The following is a 23297-nucleotide window of genomic DNA, read 5'->3' as shown; positions in this document are numbered from 1 at the left end:
ACAATAGAAAATGGGGAAGGTGAACAACACCAAGCAGCGTAGCTCCTGAGAAAATGACTTTATCCAGACTTTATCCTAAAATATAAGGTGGCCCAGCATGACTCTAGGCCAGGTCATGGACTATTAAAGTGTCATACATCAGACAGCCAACAGGGACATGATGAGATGCTCATCATTGCTAATTATTCAAGAAATGCAAATCAAAATTACAATGAGGTTTCACCTCACACAGGTCTGGATGGTCATCATCAAAAAGTCTACAAATAACAAATGCTGGAGAGGATGTGTAAATTGGTGCAGCCACTATGGAGAACAGAATGGAGGTTCCTTAAAAAATTAAAAAATAGAACTACCATATGATCCAGCAATCTTACTCCTGGCAAACCATAATTTGAGAATGTATATATACCCCAGAGTTCACTGCAGCATTGTTTAGAATAGCCAGGACATGGAAGCAACCTAAATGTCCACTGACAGATGACTTGATAAAGATGTGGTACATATATGCGATGGAATATTACTTGACCATAAAAAATAATGCTATTCACAGCAACATGGATGAACCTAGAGATGATCATACTAAGTGAAGTAAGTCAGACAGACAGAGAAAGACAAATATCATATGATACCACTTATATGTAGAACCTTAAAAAAAAAAGAGTATAAATGAACTTATCTACAAAATAGAAACAGGCCCACAGACATAGAAAACAAACAGGGAAAGGGTGGGAGAGTGGTAAATTAGAAATTTGGGATCAACAGACAGACCCTACTACATATAAAAAAGATAACCAACAAGGACCTACTGTACAGCCCAGGAAACTATATTCAATATTTTCTGATAACTTATATGGGAAAAGAATCTGAAAAAGAATAGATGTATCTATATGTGTAACTGAATCACTGTGCTTGTTATACACCTGAAACTAACACAACATTGTAAATCAACTACAATAAAATAAAATTTTAAAAAAGATGTATCCAGACAAAAATAAATAAATATATTTTTTAACAAAAGAAATGAAAAAAGAAAATTAAGGTCTTTTCTGGAGGGCGCAGCAAACTTCTCAGCTTGGTAACTGATCCGATTTGGGTCTCATGCCAATTTCTGAACTGATTTAGGGCCATGAATATGGGTCATTCTCTGACCAACCACCTCCCAGGTCTGGAGGTGAAATTTACCTTCACTAAGGCACATGAGGGGTCCCATGGGTGGGGTTGGGGAAAAGAACCACACAAAATTGGAGCTCTTGTTAGCAAGGAGGAAGCAGTGAATGAGTGCTGTGTAAGCACAGAAGGTGCAGAAGGAGGAAGGTGCAGGACGGTATATACAGAAGGCTGACAATTTTTGTTAAGAGAGAGATGGAGAGAAAGAGAGAGAAATATATATATTCATGTACTCATAAAATATATTTAGATGGGAAACATCCAGGTGTCTGGAGACAAGCAGAGGTGGACTTTTCACTCTATACTTATTTATACCTTAAAAGAAATTTTGTTTTGGCCACATAGCTTGTGGGATCTTGGTTCCCTGACCAGTAATCAAGCTTACCCCCTGCATTGAAAGTGTGGAGTCTTACTCACTGGACCACCAGGGAAGTCCCCATACCTTTAAAATTTTGAACCATGTGAATATATTGGTGATTTGGGGAAAAAAAATGAAATTTTAAAAAGTGGACTTTTCAGAAGCATGAGAGTGTGAAGGGGCTTGGGAACTCCAGATCTGAACACTTCCAAGGGCTTTGCTGCAGATTAAGTGGATGCTATGCTTACGTATTCATCCAGGGTCCAGAGGGTGATTGCTGGGTCAGATAATCACACACACACACACACACACACACACACACACACACACACACACACCAAACATAAATTATCAGAGGCAGTGCAGTCTGCATTCATGCTTAGGAAGGATGTCTCCACAGTTACTGCCTCCAATGGGAGGGTCGTGGGGGGCGACAGGTGGCAGGCCCTTTCTTCTGTTACCAGCCTCTGAAGCAGTGGTCCTCAACCAAGGGTGATTTCACAGCCCTCAGAGAGGGACCTCTGACAATATCCACAGGCATTTTTGGTTGTCAGGACTTGGGGGTGGGTGCTACAGGTATTTAGTGGTTATTACAAGGGTACTGCTAAACAAGCTAAAATGGGGGCTTCCCTGGTGGTCCAGGGGCTAAGACTCTGTGCTCCCAATCCAAGGGCCCAGGTTCATTTCCTGGTTGAGGAACCAGATCCCACGTGCCATAATTATAGATCCCAAGTGTCCCAATTAAGACCTGGCGCAGCCAAATAAATAAGTAAGGCATGTTAAAATGGATAGGACAGGCAGCCAACCCCCCCTCCCCAATAAAAAACAATCCCTTCCTAAAGGTCAACAGTGCCACTGTTGAGAAACCCAGCTCTAAGGCAGGAAGTATAAGAACCAAGCTCTCCGTGGCCACCGTGTAAGAAGATACCTGTCTTTGTAATTGCCACTTGTCTTACTCCCAGATAAGAATTCTTACTAGAATCCTGCCATGAAAAGGAAGTGATGTGGGAAGCTGTGATATCCAGGCTTTAATGGAGTGCACACAGCCCTTCCGGTCAGAGTTGGTGTGCTCCGTCTGAGAATGGGGTACGGTGCCTGTGAAGCTGCCGTGCTGCACTTGTCTTCAGCAGCTCACAGCTGAGAAGCAGTGGGACGTTCTCTTTACAGGAATGTTGTGATCACCGCCTCCTATGTGCTGAGCCTTCTAATCTGTACAAATGAAACGGATCAGGACCCTATGGTCCATCCCCCCATGTCCACTGCCTACCTTTTGTCTGTGGAAAACTTTAGTCAAAGAGTAAGTTTAATCAGAGAAATGAGAACATGAAGAAACAAAGGAAAACAATCAAAGGAGACCAAATAATAATAAGCACAGTCAAGGACCTTTTATTTCTCTTCAAGGGCTATAGATAATATTCTGAGACATATCCTGTGAGCTGTCTTGTAATACTGTAAGCCCCACCAGGTGGAGAAGTGAACTACATGATGGCCAGATTGTAGCCATGATATAAGCTGTCACAATAGCAAGAACTGGCCTCAAAGAAATGGAAACAAACTGACCTTGGAACTGAAGATAACTACCTGAAACAACCAAGATGACGCTGGTCAGACCAATGATGACCAACTTCAAGATGACTGTCAGAGCTGCCTGTGCTGTTTCTACATGGAGCCCCCTCCCTCAGCCTATACAAGCTCTTGCCCCTGGATTGTCAGTGAGGGAGTCAGCCTTTGGACATATGTCTGCCTTTCCCCACCTTGGTTGCTAGCATCTAAATAAAGCAAACTTTCTTTTCCACCAACCTGGGCTGTTTATTGGCTTTTGAGTGGCAAGGGTTTAGACTCTACACAACTTTCAGAAATGCAAGTACACCTAATTTTCGTGAACTCTACCTCACAGATGAGGCCCAGGTAGGCTAAGGTCACTTGTCACAGTCAGACAGCTGGAGACTTGCTGAGGTGACCTCTGACCCCTGGCAGGCTGGTTCCAGAGCCTGACTGATCACATAACACAACCTTGTCCTGTCCTTGCGCACCCGAACCATCCTGCCCCTCTGCATGCTCTCGTGAGAAGGAAAACTCTCCTCCATGAAGGTCATTCTGACATACTTTCCAATGAATGATACACAGGAGTGACTATTTTGCCTCATCCTCACCAACAAACAGCGGGTATAATGAAGTTTTAAAGCCTTGGCATCAACCCTTATTATTTCTGTTTTTTATCTCCCACCTTAAAATGAAATTAAGAATATTTCCATGTATTTACATTTGTGTTTTGTGTTTCTTTTTATATGAGAAGTTTGCCTGTTTTTCTATTGGGATGTTTATTCTTTTCTTGCAGACTTAAAACACTTTGTTTATTAGGAACATGTAACAATTGACTATCCGTATCACCAGTTTTTTGTCCAAATTTATCTTTTATAGTTTTTACTGTATTTTTCTCTTCCTGTGCAAAGGAGCTTCATTTTTTCTGTCCTTGGATGTATCAGTCTTTTCCTACTTGGCTTCTTGAATCTGATGTCACCCTTGGAAACTTCTTACCTATAATATATTGGGTTGGCCATGTCAACTTAAAGAAGACACACAATGTGAGAGCTGTGAGTTAAAAGCTTTATCTGGGGCAAAATGAGAACAGCAGCCTGGAGGACAGAACCTCAGATGGCTCTGAGAGACTATTCCACAGAGGCAGTGGGGAAGCTCAATATATAAGATTTTGGTGAAGGGGGAGTTCAATGCAATCAAGTGCTTACTTTACAAAAGGTTTTCTGTTAGTCATGAGGAGCTGATGTCACCATAAGGGATTTAGTACTTTTTAGATATGAAGAGATGCAAGGATTGGGGTCATGCAGTCCATTTCTGAAAATTAAAGACCTGTTCCACCAGTTTCCCTAGAGCACAGAGTGCCTCACTCCATCCTGAACTCTCTGGGGTGTTGAAGGTCAACAGTTGCAACAGCACAGGGTTCAATCTCTGCAGAGTCAGATGGCAAATGCCCTTGGCAAGCGCCAATTTGCTGTTGGCAGCCAAAAGTTCATTTGGCTTTTTTTCCATAAGATGTTATGGGAAAACATGAACAAACTTTTTAGCCAAATTATTCAAAATATTTATCCCTGTTTCCTTTTTACAGATTCTCACTGTAGAACTCTAATCTTTAGTGCATCTGATGTTAATACACTAAATCTGAATGTGCTTGTGTATTTTAACATGGGAAGAATCACAAATAGATCATGTTTAATCTTAACATAATGCAGATTTCAGTTGAGGTCACTCTGTCTTTTGAGATTTATCAAAAAATCAACCCAAATCCCCATTGCACACCAGAAGGGAAGCCCAACCCTGTTTCCAAGGTTTCTGTCTGTCCCACAGTCAAGTCCTGATTCTCTTCTCTGGCTGAATTGTTGAGCTCATTTGTTCCCTGACCCTCACCACAGTCTGCTCTCTGTTCCCTCAGCCAGATGAAAACTCCGTCTACTGTTTTAATCCAGTTTCAACTTTATTTTCTTGGCCTCCAAAATCACTGTGGACAGTGACTGCAGCTTTCAGTTAAAAGACGGTGGCTCCTTGAAAGAAAAACTATGACAAACCCAGACAACGTATTAAAAAGGAGAGACATCACTTTTCCAACAAAGGTCCGTAGAGTCAAAGCTATGGTTTTCCTATAGTCACATACAGATCTAAGAGTTGGACCATAAAGAGGGCTGAACACCAGAGAATTGATGCTTTCGAACTGTGGGCTGGAGAAGACTCTTGAGAGTTCCTTGGACAGCAAGGAGATCAAAACTGTCAATCAACCCTGAATAGTCTTTGGAAGTACTGATGTTGAAGCTAAAGCTCCAGTACTTTGGCCGCCTGAGGCAAAGAGCTGACTCATTGGAAAAGATCTTGATGCTGGGAAGGGCCGATGACAGGAGGAGAAGGGGGCGGCAGAGGATGAGATGGTTGGATGGCATCATCAACTCAATGGGCATGAGTTAGAGCAAACCTTGGGAGATGGTAAAGGACAGGAAAGCCTGGAGTGCTGCAGTCCACGGAATGGCAGAGTCAGACACAACTGAGTGACTGAACAACAAACCACTAAAGCCCCTCCCAGCAGACTTTTCCATGGGGGTGGGGGAAGGGTGCAGCTTTCCTGCTGCTACAGCAACAGTAAACTGGACAGTAAAGTTCTTTGGTCAATTCATGCTTCCCAGGTGGCACTAGTGGTAAAGAATCTGCCTGCCAATGCAGGAGACATAAGAGATGTGGATTCCGTCCCTGGGTCAGGAAGATCCCCTGGAGGAGGGCATGGCAACACACTCCAGTATTGTTGCCTGAAGAATTCCATGGACAGAGAAGCCTGGTGGGCTACAGTCCATGGGGATGCAAAGCATTGGATATGATGGAAGCTACTGAGCTCACACATGGTCAACTCACCAGTTTTGAAATGAAGCAGGACTGTATGGTCCTTGCCCCCACCACCATGTTCTCTGCCTTCCTTTTGCCTGTGGAAAACTTTAGTCAAAGGATAAATTTAATCAGAGAAGTGAGAAATGCTGAAACAAAGGAAAACAGTCTAAGGAGAATAAATAGTAATAATGTGTTATTAAGCATAGTCAAGGACCTTTAGTTCTTTCTCAAGGGCTGCAGATAATATTCTGAGCCATATCCTGTGAGCTGTCTTATGGATACCAAAACACCAGGTGGAGGAGTTAACTATATGATGACCAGACTGTATCCAGGACTTGAGCTGCCATAATTCTGAGAACTGACCGCAGAGAAATGGGAACAAGTGCTCCCCGGAACTGAAGATTAACTATACCTAAAACAACCAAGATGATGCTAGTCAGACCACTGATGACCAATTGAAGATGACTGTTAGAGATGACTGTGCTGCTTCTGCATGTAACCTCCCCCTACTCTTGTCTATAAAAGCTCTCACCCCCTGCTTGTCAGGGGAGGGGGAGAGTCGGCCTTTGGACAGATGTCTGCCACCCTCCCCGCCAGCTGCTGGCATCTGAAATAAAGCAAACTTTCCTTTCCATCAACCTGGCCTGTCTATTGCTTCTGAGTGGTGAGCAACCGGACCCCACACACATACCTTTCAGTAACAGTTTGGAGTTTCTCACTGACAGATTTCTCTGAGAGTCTTAGGCTTCTACCCAGTTTGCTCAAACATATACACTGTATTCTGCTTCCCTCCCACATTTTTCCCCCTTCCAAACTTCTCTTTGTTTTTGTACTAGGTGTCACAATTTTCTTGTTGAGCACTCCAGGACAAACAACTCCCTCAGGATTTTGTCTTCCAACCAAAATATTTTCAAAAACAAAAAGAGCATTCTATCATTAAACATACGTTGGTATTATCTATTTAAAAACAAACTTCTCTTTCTGTTACAGTATTTTAAAAGTCTTGTCAGTAATGCAAAATTTTCAAATGGCTTCATAGAATTAAGATAATTGTAAGGCTTTCATTTTTTAAAAATCAGGCTTTCATTATTACTTATTAATTAATGAAGTTCATACATCAAAGGATTCTTTCATTCTTAAATTAAGCCTTGCTTAGTAATAGTGTGTGTTTCTTGTAGAACATGCTCTTTAAGTATGTGTCAGGGATGTGTAACTTCATAAGTAAGTTCATAAGTAAGACTTTAAAATAGAGATGCTCTGTGAGTGTATGTATTTGTATGGGAGCCACCTGCAGGATGGTTTTAGAAATCATAATGTACTTTCTCAAGAATAAATTAAGAAGGCTTCCTTTCTCCTCTGTGCTTTAAAACAGTTTAAATGCCATTGGAATCATCTTTCCCTAAAATGGCTTTATTTATATAAGACAAAGTAGACTTCAGAACAAAGAATATTACCAGAGACAAGAGGAAAGTACTGTTTTTTGGTTGCACCACACATCTTATAGGATCTTAATTCCCCAACCAGGGAACAAACCTATGCTCCCTGCAGTGAAAGTACAGAGTCCTAACCACTGGGCCACCAGGGAAGTCCCAAAACACTTTTAACTGTAGATGAACAAAGATGAGAATTAATCTAGCTTTTTCTCAAAACCCATGTAAGCAAGAAGATAACAGAGTAAAACATTTAAAGTACAGAAAGAAGAATAACACCATTCTGGAATGTCATATCCAGTGAAGCTGTCCTTGAAAAGTGAAGGAAGGAAGAAAGTTTCTCAGAAGACAAAAAATCCAGGTAATTTATTACCAGGAGACACACTTTGTAAGATGTTAGAAAAAAAGATCTTCAGAAATAAGAAAATTGATATTGACCAGAAATTTGATCTATGTAAAGCAAGGAAGAACAGTATATATGCAACCAAGAGACAAGATACATAGACATAAAAACACCAAGTTAGGTAAAGAGGCACAGAGGAATATATTCCAAATGAAGAAACAAGATAAAGCCACAGAAGAACTAAATGAAGTGGAGACAGTCTACCTAAGAAAGAGGTCAAGGTTAATCATAAGGATGATCAAAGAACTCAAGAAAACAATAGATGAACAGAGCAGGAAGTTAGAGGCTTTTAACCAAGACTTAGAAACTATAAACAGAGACAGTAAAAAGATCAGTCATTGCCAGGAGTTCAGCAGAAGAGGGGAGAGAGATTAATAGGTGGAATACTGGAGTTTTATAAAGAAAATTTTTTTGCCACACAGAATGTGGTATCTTAGTTCCCCAACCAGGGACTGAATCAGCACTCCCTGCATTGGCAGCTCGAAGTCTTCACCATTGGACCACCAGGGAAGTCCCAAGTATTGGACTTCTCTGGGGTGGTGTAACTATCCTGTGTCATATTGTAATGGTGCATACAAGACTATGAACTCGTCAGAACACACAGAACTGTACAACACAAAGAATGAACTCTAATGTCAGCTATGGACATTGGTTTTTTTTTAAATGTTAAGCCCCTCTGCATTTAATAGCATTTTTCCTTCAGCATATTTTGCCTTGTATTAATACACCACTGTGGCTCTTTTACAGTCACTGTTTGCATAATATATCTTTCCCATCCTTTCAACCTCTTTGAATCTAGTGGATTTTTTAAAAAATTCAGCCTGACAATCTGTGAATTTTGATTGGAGTGTCTAATCCATGCGCATTTGGTGTTTTAATTTATCTGGTTGGAAGTATCTTTGCCATCTGGACATTTGTTTTGTATATGACTCTTGGTTGCTCTATTCCTCCTCTATCGCCTCTTTTTTAGTAAGTATGTATTTTGTGGTGTATCATTTTCATTCTTTTGTCGACTTTTGGACTATTTCTGGTTTTAGTTATCTTCCTGCATGCTAGCTCACTTCATTCGTGTCTGACTCTGAAATTCCATGGACTGTAGCCTGACAGGCTCCTCTGTCCATGAGATTCTCCAGGCAAGAATCCTGGAGTGGGTAGCCATTTCCTTCTCTAGGGGATCTTCCCGACCCAGGGATCAAACCCTCATCTCTTACATCTCTGGCATTGGAAGGCAGGTTCTATACCACAAGTGCCACCTACTTGCTCTAAGTGTGAAGCACCGAGGAGGGGCAGAATTGGAATCAGGAGAACCAGTAAGAGTCACCATGTGGGTACAACCTGCTGACCACACTCTCTCCTGGCTTCTGGAAGCTGATTTGGTCCCGTCTTCCTCTTAGGGGACTGATTTGGCCTTTGCTCCCTATCTGGCTTGCTGCTCAAGTCCTTGACTTCAGTCTGAGCCTGAGGAATCAGTCTTTCCGACCTGACTCTTCTTACAGTCACTGGCTGTGATTCCAAGGTTTTCTGGTCTCTGAGCAGCCCTACATGTCTGCCAGAATTCAGGAAGGAAGCTCCTGTCTAGGTGCTGAAATCTTGGATCTCAATCAGCTAACACTGAAAGGTTCTTTCCAATTCTTTTATTCCCCAATTGCCTTAAAATAGTACTGGAAACATTTCTCACCTTCTGCTGTTCCCATGTGTCATCTCATTGAATCTCTACAAGGTCTCTGTTCCATGCTTTTAACACCTTTTTGCTTGAGTTCAGATAAACAATACCTGAAATTATAACCCTTTTATGATAGGGTGATTTAGTTTTAGTTTTTCATATTATGAAACTGCAGAATATCTTAAATATGTTTCCTGATAGATCTAGGGCAGCAAAACCCTTCTGGATATTTTTCTCTGAAATTACACTGAAAGAAATAAACAGCTGTCAGGCGGATGCAGGCTAAATCGTTAGATTGCTGACTCAGTGTTCTGGAAGTTACAGTGTGTCCTGGAATGCAAGTCACTTGCTCTGACATTCAAGTACTCTCTTTTGGGGGGAAGGTTAACATAAATTAGTTGAGGGAGGCTGAAAAGAGGACAGGAGAATAACTGGCAAATGCATGGACTACTAACAACCAGGATTCTAGCTGTACAGGCAGATAGTCAAACGAACAGGTCACATGCAAAATATGAGTCATGCCTCATTTAGGATGTCAAAAGCCTATGTTAACAATGGTTCTCTTTACAGGCTTCTCTCTCCATGGGATTCTCCAGGCAAGAATACTAGAGTGGCTCTTGGGCTCGGATCTAGGTTGCGTTAACATGGCGAAACGCACCAAGAAGGTTGGAATCATGGGCAAATACGGGACCCGTTATGGTGCCTCCCTCAGGAAAATGGTGAAGAAAATTGAAATCAGCCAGCACGCCAAGTATACCTGCTCCTTCTGTGGCAAAACCAAGATGAAGAGAAGAGCTGTGGGCATTTGGCACTGTGGTTCCTGCATGAAAACAGTAGCTGGTGGTGCCTGGACCTACAACACCACTTCTGCTGTCACAGTAAAGTCTGCCATCAGAAGACTGAAGGAATTGAAGGACCAGTAGAAGCACCACCATTTGATAATGTTGCTAGCCTATAAATAAATGGGCTAATTTATGTAACAACAAAAAAAAAAGAATACTAGAGTGGATTTTCAGGCCCTTCTTCAGGAGATCTTCCCAACTGAGGGATCGAACCCACGTCTCCTGTGTCTCCTGCATTGGCAGGCAGGTTCTTTACCACTAGTGCCACCTGGGAAGCCCCCATTAAAGTTACTGAATTATATATTTCTTTGTTGCTTGGTCTTGTTTTCCACTTCAAGACCCTATAAAACAGTTGTAATGGAAAGAGTATTTATAAACTTAAAACCAGTGCATTTTATCCTTAAGTCATATTTCATTTCAACCTCTTTCATCTTGATGCAGAGTCAAGAGGCTTACTGGCCAGGGCAGAGAGCTCACATGCGCCCTCTTTGGCTTGATGCTAGGCTTGAAATAAGGCTTTGTGCATTTGGTTGACTCATTGAGCGGCAATTCGAATGGCCTAGTCCCGACTTGGAACTTAAACCATCTCCCAGAGTGATGAGAGAAGAGGGTCCTTCCGTCTGTCTCTGCTGGGCCTCAGGGCTTTCTTCAGTCCAGTGAGAGGAATCTTGCAAAGAGATGTGAAGGGAGCTCCTACTTTCTGAAGGAGGGTGCTACAAAAGAGCAAGAAGGGTCTGGCCACATGGTCAGTGGTGTGAGTGTCAAGCTCCAGCAGGAAGGGGTGCAGAATACAGGGGATCTACAAGGGGGAAAGGTGAGCCTACGTGAGGGGCCCAGCTTCCTGAGGAGCCCTGAGCCCAGAGCTCAGCTGAACAGCTTGCCAGTCCCTACCAGCACTGCCCTGAGCTGGGAGCCACCTGGAGTCTTGGTGGTAGGTTGAGGCCAGGCTGCAGGGGCCCTGAAGGAGTCACAGGGAGGATAATGCAGGCTCTTGGAGGAGCTCAGCCAGAGAGATGGGGGAGAAGCTGGGCTTATCAGGGCCATGCCTCCCCTGTGGAAACCTGCAGGCTCCCCCAGGCCTCAGCTCTCATGCCATTAGGGAGCTCAGTGCCCACACAGCCAGGAGTGCCCCTGGGACCCAGAGGAGGACCATCTCACACTCAGACACTTGGACAGATGGAACCGGGAGGCGGGCCCATGCCCAGCAACAGACGAAAGAACCGTTTGTCTCTGAGCTTTAAACCTGATGGGTCATTTAGTTGGGTCTGTTGGTGTGTTTGCTCTGTTGCCCCAAGAGGTACTTGAGGAAGGTGGGAAGTTATGAAAACACAACGAGAAACAACATTTTCTCTGTACATCCCAGCTGTGGCCTGCATCGCTGCAGGTAGGCTACACGTTGAGGTGAAGCACACATGTGTGCAGACACTCACACCTGGTGTAACAGAGCATATGGGAGTGAGTGTGAGCAGCAGAGCAAAGCATACACAGCCTTCTCTATGTGGCTCTCTCCTGCCTTGTGGTTCCTATCGGGTCTCACAGCGGCCTTCTGCAGGAGGGGGCCAGGACATCCTGCCTACATCCCTTACACTGGAGCTTGTGGCACCACTGCAGAAGAACCTCCACACAACATGCCTTTTCTTTCTTTTTAAACCACCTTATTGATGTATGATTGATATGCCAAAAGCTGTATATTTATTATATACAAATTGATGAAATGGAGATAGCTCTGTATCTATTAAGTTATCACCACAATCAAGGCCTTTAGCTCCTCTTTTTTAATTAGTTAATTACTTATTTATTTTTGGCTGTGCTGGGTCTTCATTGCTGTGCAAAGGCTTTCTCTAGCTGCAGCAAGTGGGAGCTACTCTTCATTGTGGTATGTGGCCTTCTCATTGTTGTGACTTCTCTTGCTGTGGCACGTGGGCTCAGTAGTTGTGGCGCAAGGCTTGGCTGACCAGGGATGGAACTCAAGTCCCCTGCATTAGCAGGTGGATTCTTAACCACTGGACCACCAGGGAAATTCCCTTTTTAAAAATGTTTTATTTTATATTGAAGGATAGTTGATTGACAATGATGAGTTAGTTTCAGGTGCACAGAAAAGTGATTCAGTTCTAAAAAAACAAGTATTTATTCTTTTTGAAGTTATTTCCCCATTTATGTCATTACAGAATATCGAGCAGTTCCCCAAACACCACTTTATAAGAAGGTTCACCAGGGCAGGGAGCTTCTGGTTCTTGAAGCCAAGTTGTCCTCAGTGAGGCCAGTTCTCACCCAGAGGAAGAGTCCTCCCAGGCCTGGGGCCCTGAACCATCATCTGCTTCCAGTGTTCAGGGAATCTTGTGTCAGGGGGACTGGTCAGTTCAGTTCAGTTCAGTCGCTCAGTCATGTCCGACTCTTTGCGACCCCATGAATCAGGGACTGGTCAGCCACCCGCAAATGAGCGTCTTCATGTGAACACATGATTATGGGTGCTTCACACACATGATGTTACTTATGTAGCTAACTTTTTATCAGATGAAGTGTTTACCCATCTTAGAGTTGTTGGAGGATAGCTATCCCAGTGTGGTGAGGGGGGAATTGGGGTGTGAACACAGTGAACCGCCCCTCTTGGGCACTGGAGATTGTTCCCATCTTCTTGGCTCCCCCAGGTCCCCCAGGATGAACAAACCTTTCCCAGACTGAATGGCACTGGCCCTGCAAAACCCCTCCAGTAGCTTCCCAATTCAAAGTTAATATGGAAGCTTGAAAAGCTACATATTATTGTCATAATTATATTGTGTTGAATATACTTATCACCGTAGCCAATAGTTCATCCTTTTGTTTTCATCTAGTCTCTGAAACCACAGTTGTAAAGGCTTCTTTTCTACCACACTGAGTTGACTCGAGTTTTCCTTATCTTCAAAAATGTCTTGGACTTCCCTGCTGGTCCAGCTAAGATTCCAAGCTCCTAATGCAGGGGGCCCAGGTATGATCCCTGAAGAGGGAAATGGCAGTATTCTTGCCTAGAGAATTCCATGGACAGAGAAGCCTGGTGGGCTAGAGTCCTTGGGGTCTTAAAAAGTCAGACATGACTGAGAGACTGAGCACAAGGAACTAGATTCCACAGGCTGCAGCTAAGAGTTCGCATGCCACAGCAAAGATCGGAGATCCTGTGTGCCTCACTGAGACCTGGTGCAGACAAATAAATAAATAAGTACTTTTTAAAAATAGAAATTAAAAAATCCCTTTAAAAAATGTTTCACTTCATCATCTTTCTTTTTTCTGATTTTTCTTTCAGAATATCGATGAATATAGACTCTGCAGGACTTCCTGAATTCTTCCCTATTTAGGTCATCCTCTGTTGAGAGAATGACCATGACTTGATGAAATATGGTACCAGTGTCGGCCTCTCTTTCCTCTGGGAAATTCCAAAGGCAGCCAAAATTCTGAAAAGATGTGCTAAAACACACAGGCAAGGCCAACATTCCAGACTACAAATTTTAAAAGATCTTCTAAGAACTGATTGCCTGAGGTCTCTGGCATGGGCTCAGCATCTGTCTCCACTGGGGTTGGCCATGTATCTTCATGGGGCTTTCTTGGCATTTTGGGGGGGACGATTCTTTGTTCAGAACTACTGCACACATTATCAGAGAGCATCCTGAACCTTCAGGCACCAAATGGTGGTAGAATTTCCCTGTTGTCATGGCAAACATGCTGACCCTAAATGTTTCTGAATCCCCCTTGAAGGAAGTCTCTCCTCCAACTGAGATCCATTAGTTCTTCCTAAAAAGTATGAGCAAATGATTCTAGAGTTCTTTGTTTAGATAGAATTTCATGTTTGCAATCAAGTCTTTAAAAGTATGAAATTCTAATTAAACAAAGGGCTCTGGAATCTCATTGGTACTTCTCAGACAGAGCTAATGGATCTCAGTTGGAGAAGAGTCTTTGGGCCTCCCAGGTGGCATCAGTGGAAAAGAACCCACCTGCCAATGCAGGAGACATAAGAGATGTGGGTTCAATTCCTGGGTCGGGGAGATCCCCTAGAGGAGAGCACAGCAACCCACTCCAGTATTATTGCCTGGAGAACCCCATGGACAGGAGCCTGGAGGTCTACAGTCCGTGGGATCACAAAGAGTCAGACACGACTAAAGCAAATCAGCACACATGCAATCAAGTCCTTAGATCAAAATCTACATTTTAAAACTCAATGAACTAGTAGAATGAAGGGCTCTAATGGGAATCATGTTTGTCTCCCACTGCCCTTAGTTTTTCAGTCTTTCTACATTAAGTGCGTCCTCACAGAAGCAGCACTGGCATCATCTGAGAGCTTGTGAGAAATACAAACTCTCCTGAATCAAAACCTGTATTTTTGACAAAAATCCCCATTTAATCCATATGCACTTTAAATTTTGAGACGCAGTGCTTTAGCGAATGCCCTGGACAGTCTTGTGACAGCTCTTGTAACTAGACTTTTCCCCACTCAGGGGCACAAATGATTTGGATCCCAACCCTCAATGTTATAAATGCTTTCCATTTGCACTTTCACATTGTGATGGGATCAGCCATGTCTTTACCAAAAAACCACTGTGCTCCTCGCCAGCATGGTCTCCAACCACATCAACTAAGCACTCTCTCTCTTTTTTAAAAGGTTTATTTATCTAGTTTCCTATTTTGGCTGTGGTGGGTCTTTGTTGCTGTATGAGGGCTTTCTCTAGTTGCCACCAGTGGGGGCTACTCTACATTGTGGTTCTTGGACTTCTTGTTGTGGTGGCTTCTCTTGTCCCAGAGCACAGACTTAGTAGTTAAGGCTCACAGACGAATTAGAGCCTGGGCTTGGTAGTTGTGGCATACAGGCTTAGTTGCTCTGTGGCATGTGGGATCTTCCCAGACCAGGGATCCAACCAGTGTCCTTTGCATTGCAAGGCGGATTCTTAACCACTGGACCACTAGGTAAGTCCTAAACTGTCTCATAATTTTGAGAAAGCCAGAATATCAGGTGATCTCAAATATTCCTCTTGCAGTCTATGATAATGTGTTTCTTTTCCATTATGGTTTTTTGTTTTTCAACATTTATTGGGCTGCGCCTGGTCTTGGTGGCAGCACATAGGAATCTTCGATCTTTGTTGTGGTATGTGGAGTCTTTAGTTGCGGTGTGCAGGATCTTTTTTTCAGTTGAGGTATGTGAAGTTTAGTTGTGGTATGTGGGATCTAGTTCCCAAACCAGGGATTGAACCCCGCCCCCTGCACTGGAAGTGCAGAGTCTTAGCTACTGGACCATGAGGGAAATCCCTCAGCTTATTTATTATAGGATATTGAATACAGTTCCCTGTGCTATACAGTAGGTCTTTGTCATTTACCTATTATATATATAGTAGTATATATCTGTTAATCACCAGCCTCCTAATTTATCCCTCCCCTACTTCCTCCTTGGCAACCACAAGTCTATTCTCTGCGAATCTGTTTCTGTTTTGTAAATAAGTTCATTTGTGTCATATTTTAGATTTCACATGTAAGTGATATCATATACTATCTGTCTGCTGTTGGCCACCTGTATGTCTTCTTTAGAGAAATATCTGTTTAGATCTTCTGCCCATTTTTGATAGGGTTGTTTGGATTTTTTTTAATATTGAGTTGTATGACCTGTTTGTTTATTTTGGAAATTAATCCCTTGTCTGTAGAATAATTTGAAAATATTTTCTCCCATTCAGTAGGTTGTCTTTTCATTTTGTTGATGGCTTCTGTCGCTGTTCAAAAGCTTTTAAATTTAATTAGGTCCCATACATGTATTTTTGCTTTTATTTCCGTTACTCTAGGAGAGGGATCTATAAAAAGATACTGCTGCAATGTCAAAGAGTGTTATGCCTCTGTTTTCCTGTAGGTTCCTTTCCTTTTTGTTACACTATGGTTTTTTTCTTAAGTGTTAAGATCCATTAGTTTTATTTTAAATTATAGTTGACTATTAATCACTACGCTGTGTTAGTTTCACATGTACAGCAAAGTGATTCAGTTATTCATATACATGTATCTATTCTTTTTCTAGTTCTTTTCTTATTTAAGTTATTACAGAATATTGAGCAGATTTCCCTGGGCGGTACAGTAAGTCTTTACTGGTTACCCATTTTAAATATAGTAGCATGTACATGTCATTTCCTTTTAAGAGCGCTATGGAATGGACTCCTGCTTGCTTCCCTTGGACACCTCTGTGTTGGGAAATAAACATGAGGCAGACACTTCAGGCACAGCACTGGAGGACTGGAGTGCCTGGATTAAGCCAACCCTGAAGCCTGAAGCAGTCCTTCCAGGAATAGGACAGAGGTATCCAGCAGATGAGGTTAGGGTCAGGAGGCAGTGACATGAGAGCTGTAACTGTAAACACAAAGTCATTTCAGTCCATCTCTGGTGGGCTTGCAGGCTTCTGTTTAACAAACGTAAAGTCATTTCTGATGTATAGTAAGTTACAGTTTAAAAAGTACTCTCACATTCAGGTCTTGTTTGACCGTGACTGTGCAAGGCAAACCCTCCACCCCACTGCACAGTGAGGAATGGAAAACATCGTGGGGAAGCTCTGGTCCAAGGCCATGCATCTTGTAAGAGGCAGTACTGGCACCTGACCTAAGTGTGCTTCCGAACCAAGGTTACATTCCCTGACTTTCCTGTGAACCCTAGGCTGCCGGTCTCCAGGCATCTGTACCCACAAACATGCAGGGGACACTCCTGATGGTCCAGTGGTTAGAACTCCATGCTGTCAACGCAGGGGGCCCAGGTTCAATCCCTGGTCAGGGAACTAGATCCCTTACTACAGCTAAGATCTGCTACAACTAAGATCTGGCACAGTTAAGTAAGTAAATAAATAAAAATAAATATATATATATATATAAAAACATACATGTAGTGAGGGCCCATGCTGCCTCCAGAGCAGCAGGACCAGAAATCCCTGGACAGGCAGGAAGTAGGAGCCGGCAGGAAGAGCACCATTAGGATACAGTTGCTGCCACCAGGACAGCATGACCTCTAATCCTGCCCCTACCCCCTACCCTTGCATCCAATCCTCAAGATTCAGTGTTAACATGTAGCCTCCAGGTTGCACTGAGGCAGGAGAGAAGGACCCAGTGCCCCTTATCTGGTGGAAGACCCCCCAAGACAGACATTAGGGTGCGATGCTAGGGAGCCTCAAATGGCCTATGTCCCACCAATCGCTAAGGCTCCTGCCATCCCCAAAACTCTGGTGGCAAATAACAATGAATACACTTTAGCAACCTCATTCCTCTGGAGAGTTCTCTTTCTTTTAAAAATAATACTTCAACTGATTTAAAGAGAATTCAGTCTGAAACATGAGAGCAGAGTTGATGATGGGTTCAGGGAGCTGACCTCAATCAAAAGTTAGGAGAAAGACACGTGCGATAGCATCCTTGGGCTCAAACTTAGTCCCAGAGCTTCAGCTGAGTCTGTGAATGTGTCATTTAGAGGCACACTAGGCATTGCACACACCCTTTTGCTTCTGCACAAGCACAAGCACGCCACAATGGTGGTGTCGCCTTTTGTTTTTAATCCTCCGTCCATTTTTAGATCCTAAAGCACAAAACAGAACTCAAGAAGTGTGAATTTACTTGAACCAAACTGTAAAAAGCTTTTCTCAACCTCTGAAAAATGTGGCTACAGAATTCACAACAGTTTTAATTATAACACACTAAATTAATACAGTAAAGCAACTCTGCTCTGAGGTTGAAATCTCTATTTTTATCTCCAAGCAAATAACAGACCAGAAGAGAAAGTTACTACATCTTGAGTGGATTGTTGAATCTAAGCATCAACAACTTCTTTGACATTATTTTGTACTGCAATGCTGAAGAAAATCATTTACCTGAAAATATTACTGTAAATAGACTGAGTAAAAAATGTAAGGTTTTTTAGAAGAGATTTTCTTCCCACATGCAAAGAAAGAATAAGCACATAAAAAACACTGCTATGCAAATTGTGCTCTCTCCATACAATGGAAGATTATTCAGCCTTAAAAAGGAAGTAAAATTCTGACACAAGCAACAACATGGATGAACCTAGGAAACGTGCTGAATAAAACAAGCCGGTCACAAAAAGACAACCACTGAAGCCCATGTGCCCTAGAGCCTGTGCTCCACAACAAGAGACACCACTGCAAGAAGCCCACACACCACAACTAGCCAGTAGCCCCTGCTCTCTGAAACTAGAGAAAAGTCCACATAGCAATGAAAACCCAACACAGACAAAAATAAATAAACAAATAAAATTATTTTTAAAAAGACAACCTACTGAATGAGAAAAAAATAATTGCAAATGAGATGATTAACAAGGGGTTAATATCCAAAATTTACAAACAGTTCCCACAGCTCAATATATTAAAAAAAAAAAACCCAAAGAACTCAATTAAAAAATGAGTTGAAGGCCTGAACAGACATTTTTCCAAAGAAGACAGATGGCCAACAGGCACAGGAAAAGATATTTAACATCACCAATCATCAGAGAAATGCACATCAAAACCACAATGTGATGTCACCACACATCTGTCAGAATAACCATCATCAAAAAGACCACACATAACAAGTGCTAGTGAGGATGTGGAGAAACCCCTACACTGTTGGTGGGGATGTAAACTGGTGCAGTCACTGTGGAAAACAGTATAGAGTTTCCTCAAAAAGCTAAAAGTATCATGTGACCCAGCAATTCCACCTTGGCCATACACTGGAAGAAAATGAAAACACTAATTTTAAAAGATGCATACACTCCATTGTTCACTGCAACACTGTTTACAATAGCCAAGACTTGGAAGGATCTAAGTGTCCATCAACAGAGGAGTGGATAAAGAAGATGTGATTTATATATATTTATATATATTTGGGCTTCCCAGGTGTCTAAGCAGCAAAGAATCCACCTGAAATGCAGGAAACGCGGGTTTGATCCCTGGGTTGGGAAGATCCCACGGAGAAGGAAATAGCAACCCATTCCTGTATTCTTGCCTTGGAAATCCCATGGACAGAGGAGCCTGGCAGGCCATGGTCACATGGGGTCACAGAGTCAGACATGATTGGGTGACTAAACAACAACAAAATGCATGTATGGCTATATATATACATATATACATACATATGTATATATATAGTAGGATACTACTTAGCCATAAAAAAAAAACTTACCATTTATAAACTTGTATCAACTTGGAGCATATTATGCTTAGTGAAATGTCAGACAAAGAAAGATAAATACAGTATGTTATCACTTATATGTGGAATCCAAAAAATAAAATAAATAAATGAATGTAACAAAAGAGAAATAAACTCATAGACATAGGGAACAAACTAGTGGTTACCAGTGGGAAAGAGAAAGAGGGGAGGGGCAAAGCAGGAGTTGGAGAAGAGCTACCAACTACTATGTACAAAATAAATAAGGACTTCCCTTGCAGTCCAGTGGATAAGACTGTCCTCCCAATGCAGAGGGCCTGAGTTCAATCCCTGGTCAGGGAACTAGATCCAGCATGCTGCAATTAAAGATCCCACATGCCACAATAAACTCCCAGTTCAGTCAAATAAATAAATAAATATTAAAAAACAAAACAAAATTTCTCTTTCAAAAATAAAATAATATAAAGTACAAGGCTATATTGTATGGCACAAAGAATATAGCTAATACTTTATAACAACTTTAAATGGTACATTATCTATAAAAAATATTGAACTAGTATGTTATACACCTGAAACTAATATAATGTTGTAAATCAACTATACTGCAGTTAAAATGGTAATTTTTTTCTTTTTGTCAAAGTACTCTTTATTTTTATTTTATTGAAGTATCTATTGTACAGCAAAATGATTCAGTTATACATACATATACATTCTTTTTCATATTTTTTTCATTGTGATTTATCTAGAATATTGAGTATAGTTCCCTGTGCTTGATAGTAGGTCCTTGTTGTTTATCCGTCCTATATATTATAGTTTACATCTGCTAATCCTAAACTCCCAATCCATCCCTCTCCCACACCCTCCCCCTTGGCAACCACATCTGTTCTCTATGTCTGTGAGTCAGTTTCTGTTTCATAGATAAGTTCATTTGTGTCATATTTTAGATTCCACATACAGGTGATATTTGTATTTCCTTGCCGTACTTCACTTAGTATGATAATCTCTAGATCCATCCATGTTGCTGCAGATGGCCTTATTTCATTCTTTTTTATGGCTGAGGAGTAGTCCATTGAAGATATGTACCACATGAGATGGCAGATTTTCTGTTACATACATTTTTACCACAAGAGAAATTTGAAAACAAAAGAAAACAAAAGCGCTATACTGCTCTGAAGTATTTTTATAATTCTCCTCTTGACTTTCAGAGGAGCCCTTAGAGATTCTTCGTTTTTCCCTCTCCACAGTCACCAGGGCCTAGTGTCCAGGTCCCTCCAGTTAGCACCGAAGCTGGGCTCCGGGAACCATGGGATCCAGGAAGACAGCGCCCTGGGCATGGTGGGCTGGGGGCATGGTGGGGGCTGCCAGTTAGAAAAGCCTAGGTCATGCTGCCCCACATGCCTGCCCTTGGCCTCACTTCCCTGCTCTTCCCACATTAGAAATGTCTGTGGGCTGAATGCCTTCTCCATACATGAGGTCACATCATAGAACTCTTGTAAGAAAGGGACAGCAAAGCGAGGAGCAGGCAACAAACATTGAGGTTCACTCACTTCACTTTCAAAGCAGCCCCCACTGCAGGTGAGGAAACAGGTGCACAGAGGTGGTGAAGAGCCTTGCAGGGGACCATGCTTCACCCCAGCTCTGTCTGACTTGAAACTTTGAATTACATCAAAATAACTTCTGAAAGAAAGGGTTAGAGAACCGCTGATGGAAAACGCCCACCCTGACCAGGCAGAAGGATAACCACTTGCCTGAAGTGCCTCACAATAGGACATCCAGATAAAGAATGCTTGATGCTGCCACAAAAACTAACCTAGAAGAATTTGGGAGGGGCTGAAAGGAGGAGGACATGCTAGCCTATAGTATATCCTACCAACCTCCCAGAATCTTTTGTACTTGAATTCATCTTGGTGGAGAGAGACCCGCACCACCAGGAAGACCCTGAGTCACCAAGTATGGACCAAGCAAGATGACTGGCCGAGACAACTCAAAATCTAACCCATCACCATGAAACCTGATACTGCAAGCCTTGTGGCAGAGCGGTTGTCCTGGGTTCCCTGACCTGCTGCTCTCCTCCCAGGCACCCCTTCCCAATAAAGTCTCTTACTCTGTCAGCATGTGTGTCTCCTCAGACAATTCATTTCTGAGTGTTAGAGGAGAGCCCACTCTTGGGCTCTGGAAGTGGTTCCCCTTCTGCAACAAAAGAGTTGATCCTCAAATTTACAAAAAAATTTAACAAGCCACCCAAAGGACTTGTTTGGGAGATTCAGTGAAATGACTACACAAGAAGTTTTCCATTAAAGGCAGCCTCATTGAACGCTTAAATTATGTTTTAACATTAACAGTTTTTAAATTGCTTAAAGATGTTTTAGGGCTGAATGGGTTAATTCTTTATGATGCATTCCTAATGAAAGGAAACATGGGCTGTTATTATTCATTATCAGGTGTAAAACAGGAAATTTCACAGCCAGTCAAACCAGAGTTTAGAACCGGGTCGTCCTGCACTTCACCCCCCCGCCCCATGTGGGTCATAGCCATTCCCTTCTGCAGGTTTCTGCTGGTCTCTGAGCACCCTGGACCACCAGCTACAGGGTGCTGCCTGCCTGATCCAGCCAGGAACACCCCTGGGGGAGAGGCATCATCTTCCGTGGAGCTTCCAAAACCCTGGGACTTGTTGCCATGCCTGGCTTCACTTACTCTAAAGATATATCAAGTCAACAAAAATATAGTAGAATCTCAATGCTTGGCTTGGGGTTTGAAGATCAATGGCATCTACTATTGGAATGACCTTGGGGCTTTCCAACTGACTGATGGACTGACTGATTGTGGTGTGGATGCCCAAGGGTCCTCAACCTGGCCCAGCTCTCTCTCTCTGTTGCTAATTCCACCCCCAGACTCTCGGCTGCCTCCCTGGTCCTTGCCTCTCCATTCGCACGATCTGGGACCTGAAGCTTCTCTGCCCCGCGGCCCCGGGACCTTGGCTTGGTAGCCTCTCCGTTGTCTCCCAGGGAGGTACGGCTGCCTTTCCTGGGTCAGGGCTGCACAAGGAACCACGCAAAGTTGCCAGTTTTGTTGGCTACTTTTGTCCTACAGAGGACAGTGTCACATCCTTCAGTTTCATACTTCTGGAGGAGTAAATGATCTGCTTTTGTTGCCCAATTCAGGGAAGGGAATGGAAACCCACTCCAGTATTCTTCCCTGGGAAATCCCATGGAAAGCAGAGCCTGGTGGACTCCAGTCCAAGAGCTCACAAAGAGTTGGACATGACTGTGTGACTAACGATAATCATGGAACTGATAGTTCCTGCCTCAAAGACTTTTTCTGAGCCAAACCACCCTTGTTTGATGTCTGTTTCCTCTGCAATGCCATGGGTGGCACCATCACAGGAGGCCTGGATTCCTTCCTGCTTCCTAGAGAGCTCATTGCCCTTTGCCTGACAAGTATCCTTCTTAGGATGGCTCCACTGTGATCGTCTTCTGAGGGTGCAGTGACAGGAAGAACATGAAATACTGATCCTGTTCCCTTAAGTAATAAGTTACAGTTTTTTCCACGTTCTCTTTGGCTGGAAGCTTTACCCAACTTTAGACATCTTTCTCTGCTATGTAAAGAGCCAAGAAGATGTGACGGATCCATTCAAATTAGCCTGCTTCAAGCTGGAAACATCAGTGACCCCTCTGTTTACTGTCTTAGAAGGCTTAGTAGCTGATAAATGTTTCTTCTTCAAATGAACTGGAACACATGCGATCCCACAAAACCTGGGATCCCACAAAACCTGGGCTCATCATACGAGAATGTGAAGCTTCTCCATGTGTGGTTCTGGCCTGTCTTGTAGAAGCTCAGAGTCAAGAGTGGGGTTGGGGGGAGAGGCCCAGCCAGGGTGGCTGGTTCCAGGAGAGGATTCTTGTCAGCTCCCTATGTGACAT

At 42.8% G+C, this 23297-nt stretch overlaps 2 protein-coding genes across 2 annotated transcripts in view; one reads left to right on the top strand and one right to left on the bottom strand.

Moving 5' to 3' along the window:
• TJP1 (tight junction protein 1) overlaps positions 1–23297 on the bottom strand; it is a 341213-nt gene that overhangs the window by 305212 nt on the left and 12704 nt on the right. The gene's annotated exons all lie outside the window — the stretch shown is intronic.
• On the top strand, positions 10026–10547 carry LOC110149432 (large ribosomal subunit protein eL43-like). The gene has a single exon (XM_020911839.2). The coding sequence runs from the start codon at positions 10049–10051 to the stop codon at positions 10325–10327; it is 279 nt and encodes a 92-aa protein (XP_020767498.2). The 5' UTR covers positions 10026–10048; the 3' UTR covers positions 10328–10547.

This window comes from Odocoileus virginianus, chromosome 16, assembly GCF_023699985.2.
Source record: "Odocoileus virginianus isolate 20LAN1187 ecotype Illinois chromosome 16, Ovbor_1.2, whole genome shotgun sequence".
Lineage (NCBI taxonomy): Eukaryota > Metazoa > Chordata > Mammalia > Artiodactyla > Cervidae > Odocoileus > Odocoileus virginianus.
The sequence above is the reverse complement of the archived record's forward strand: the minus strand, read 5'-3'. Positions and strand labels throughout refer to the sequence as shown.

Bases quoted from the DNA above. Each gene is read 5' to 3' on its own strand.
- LOC110149432 (XM_020911839.2), top strand. From the start codon at position 10,049: ATGGCGAAACGCACCAAGAAGGTTGGAATCATGGGCAAATACGGGACC.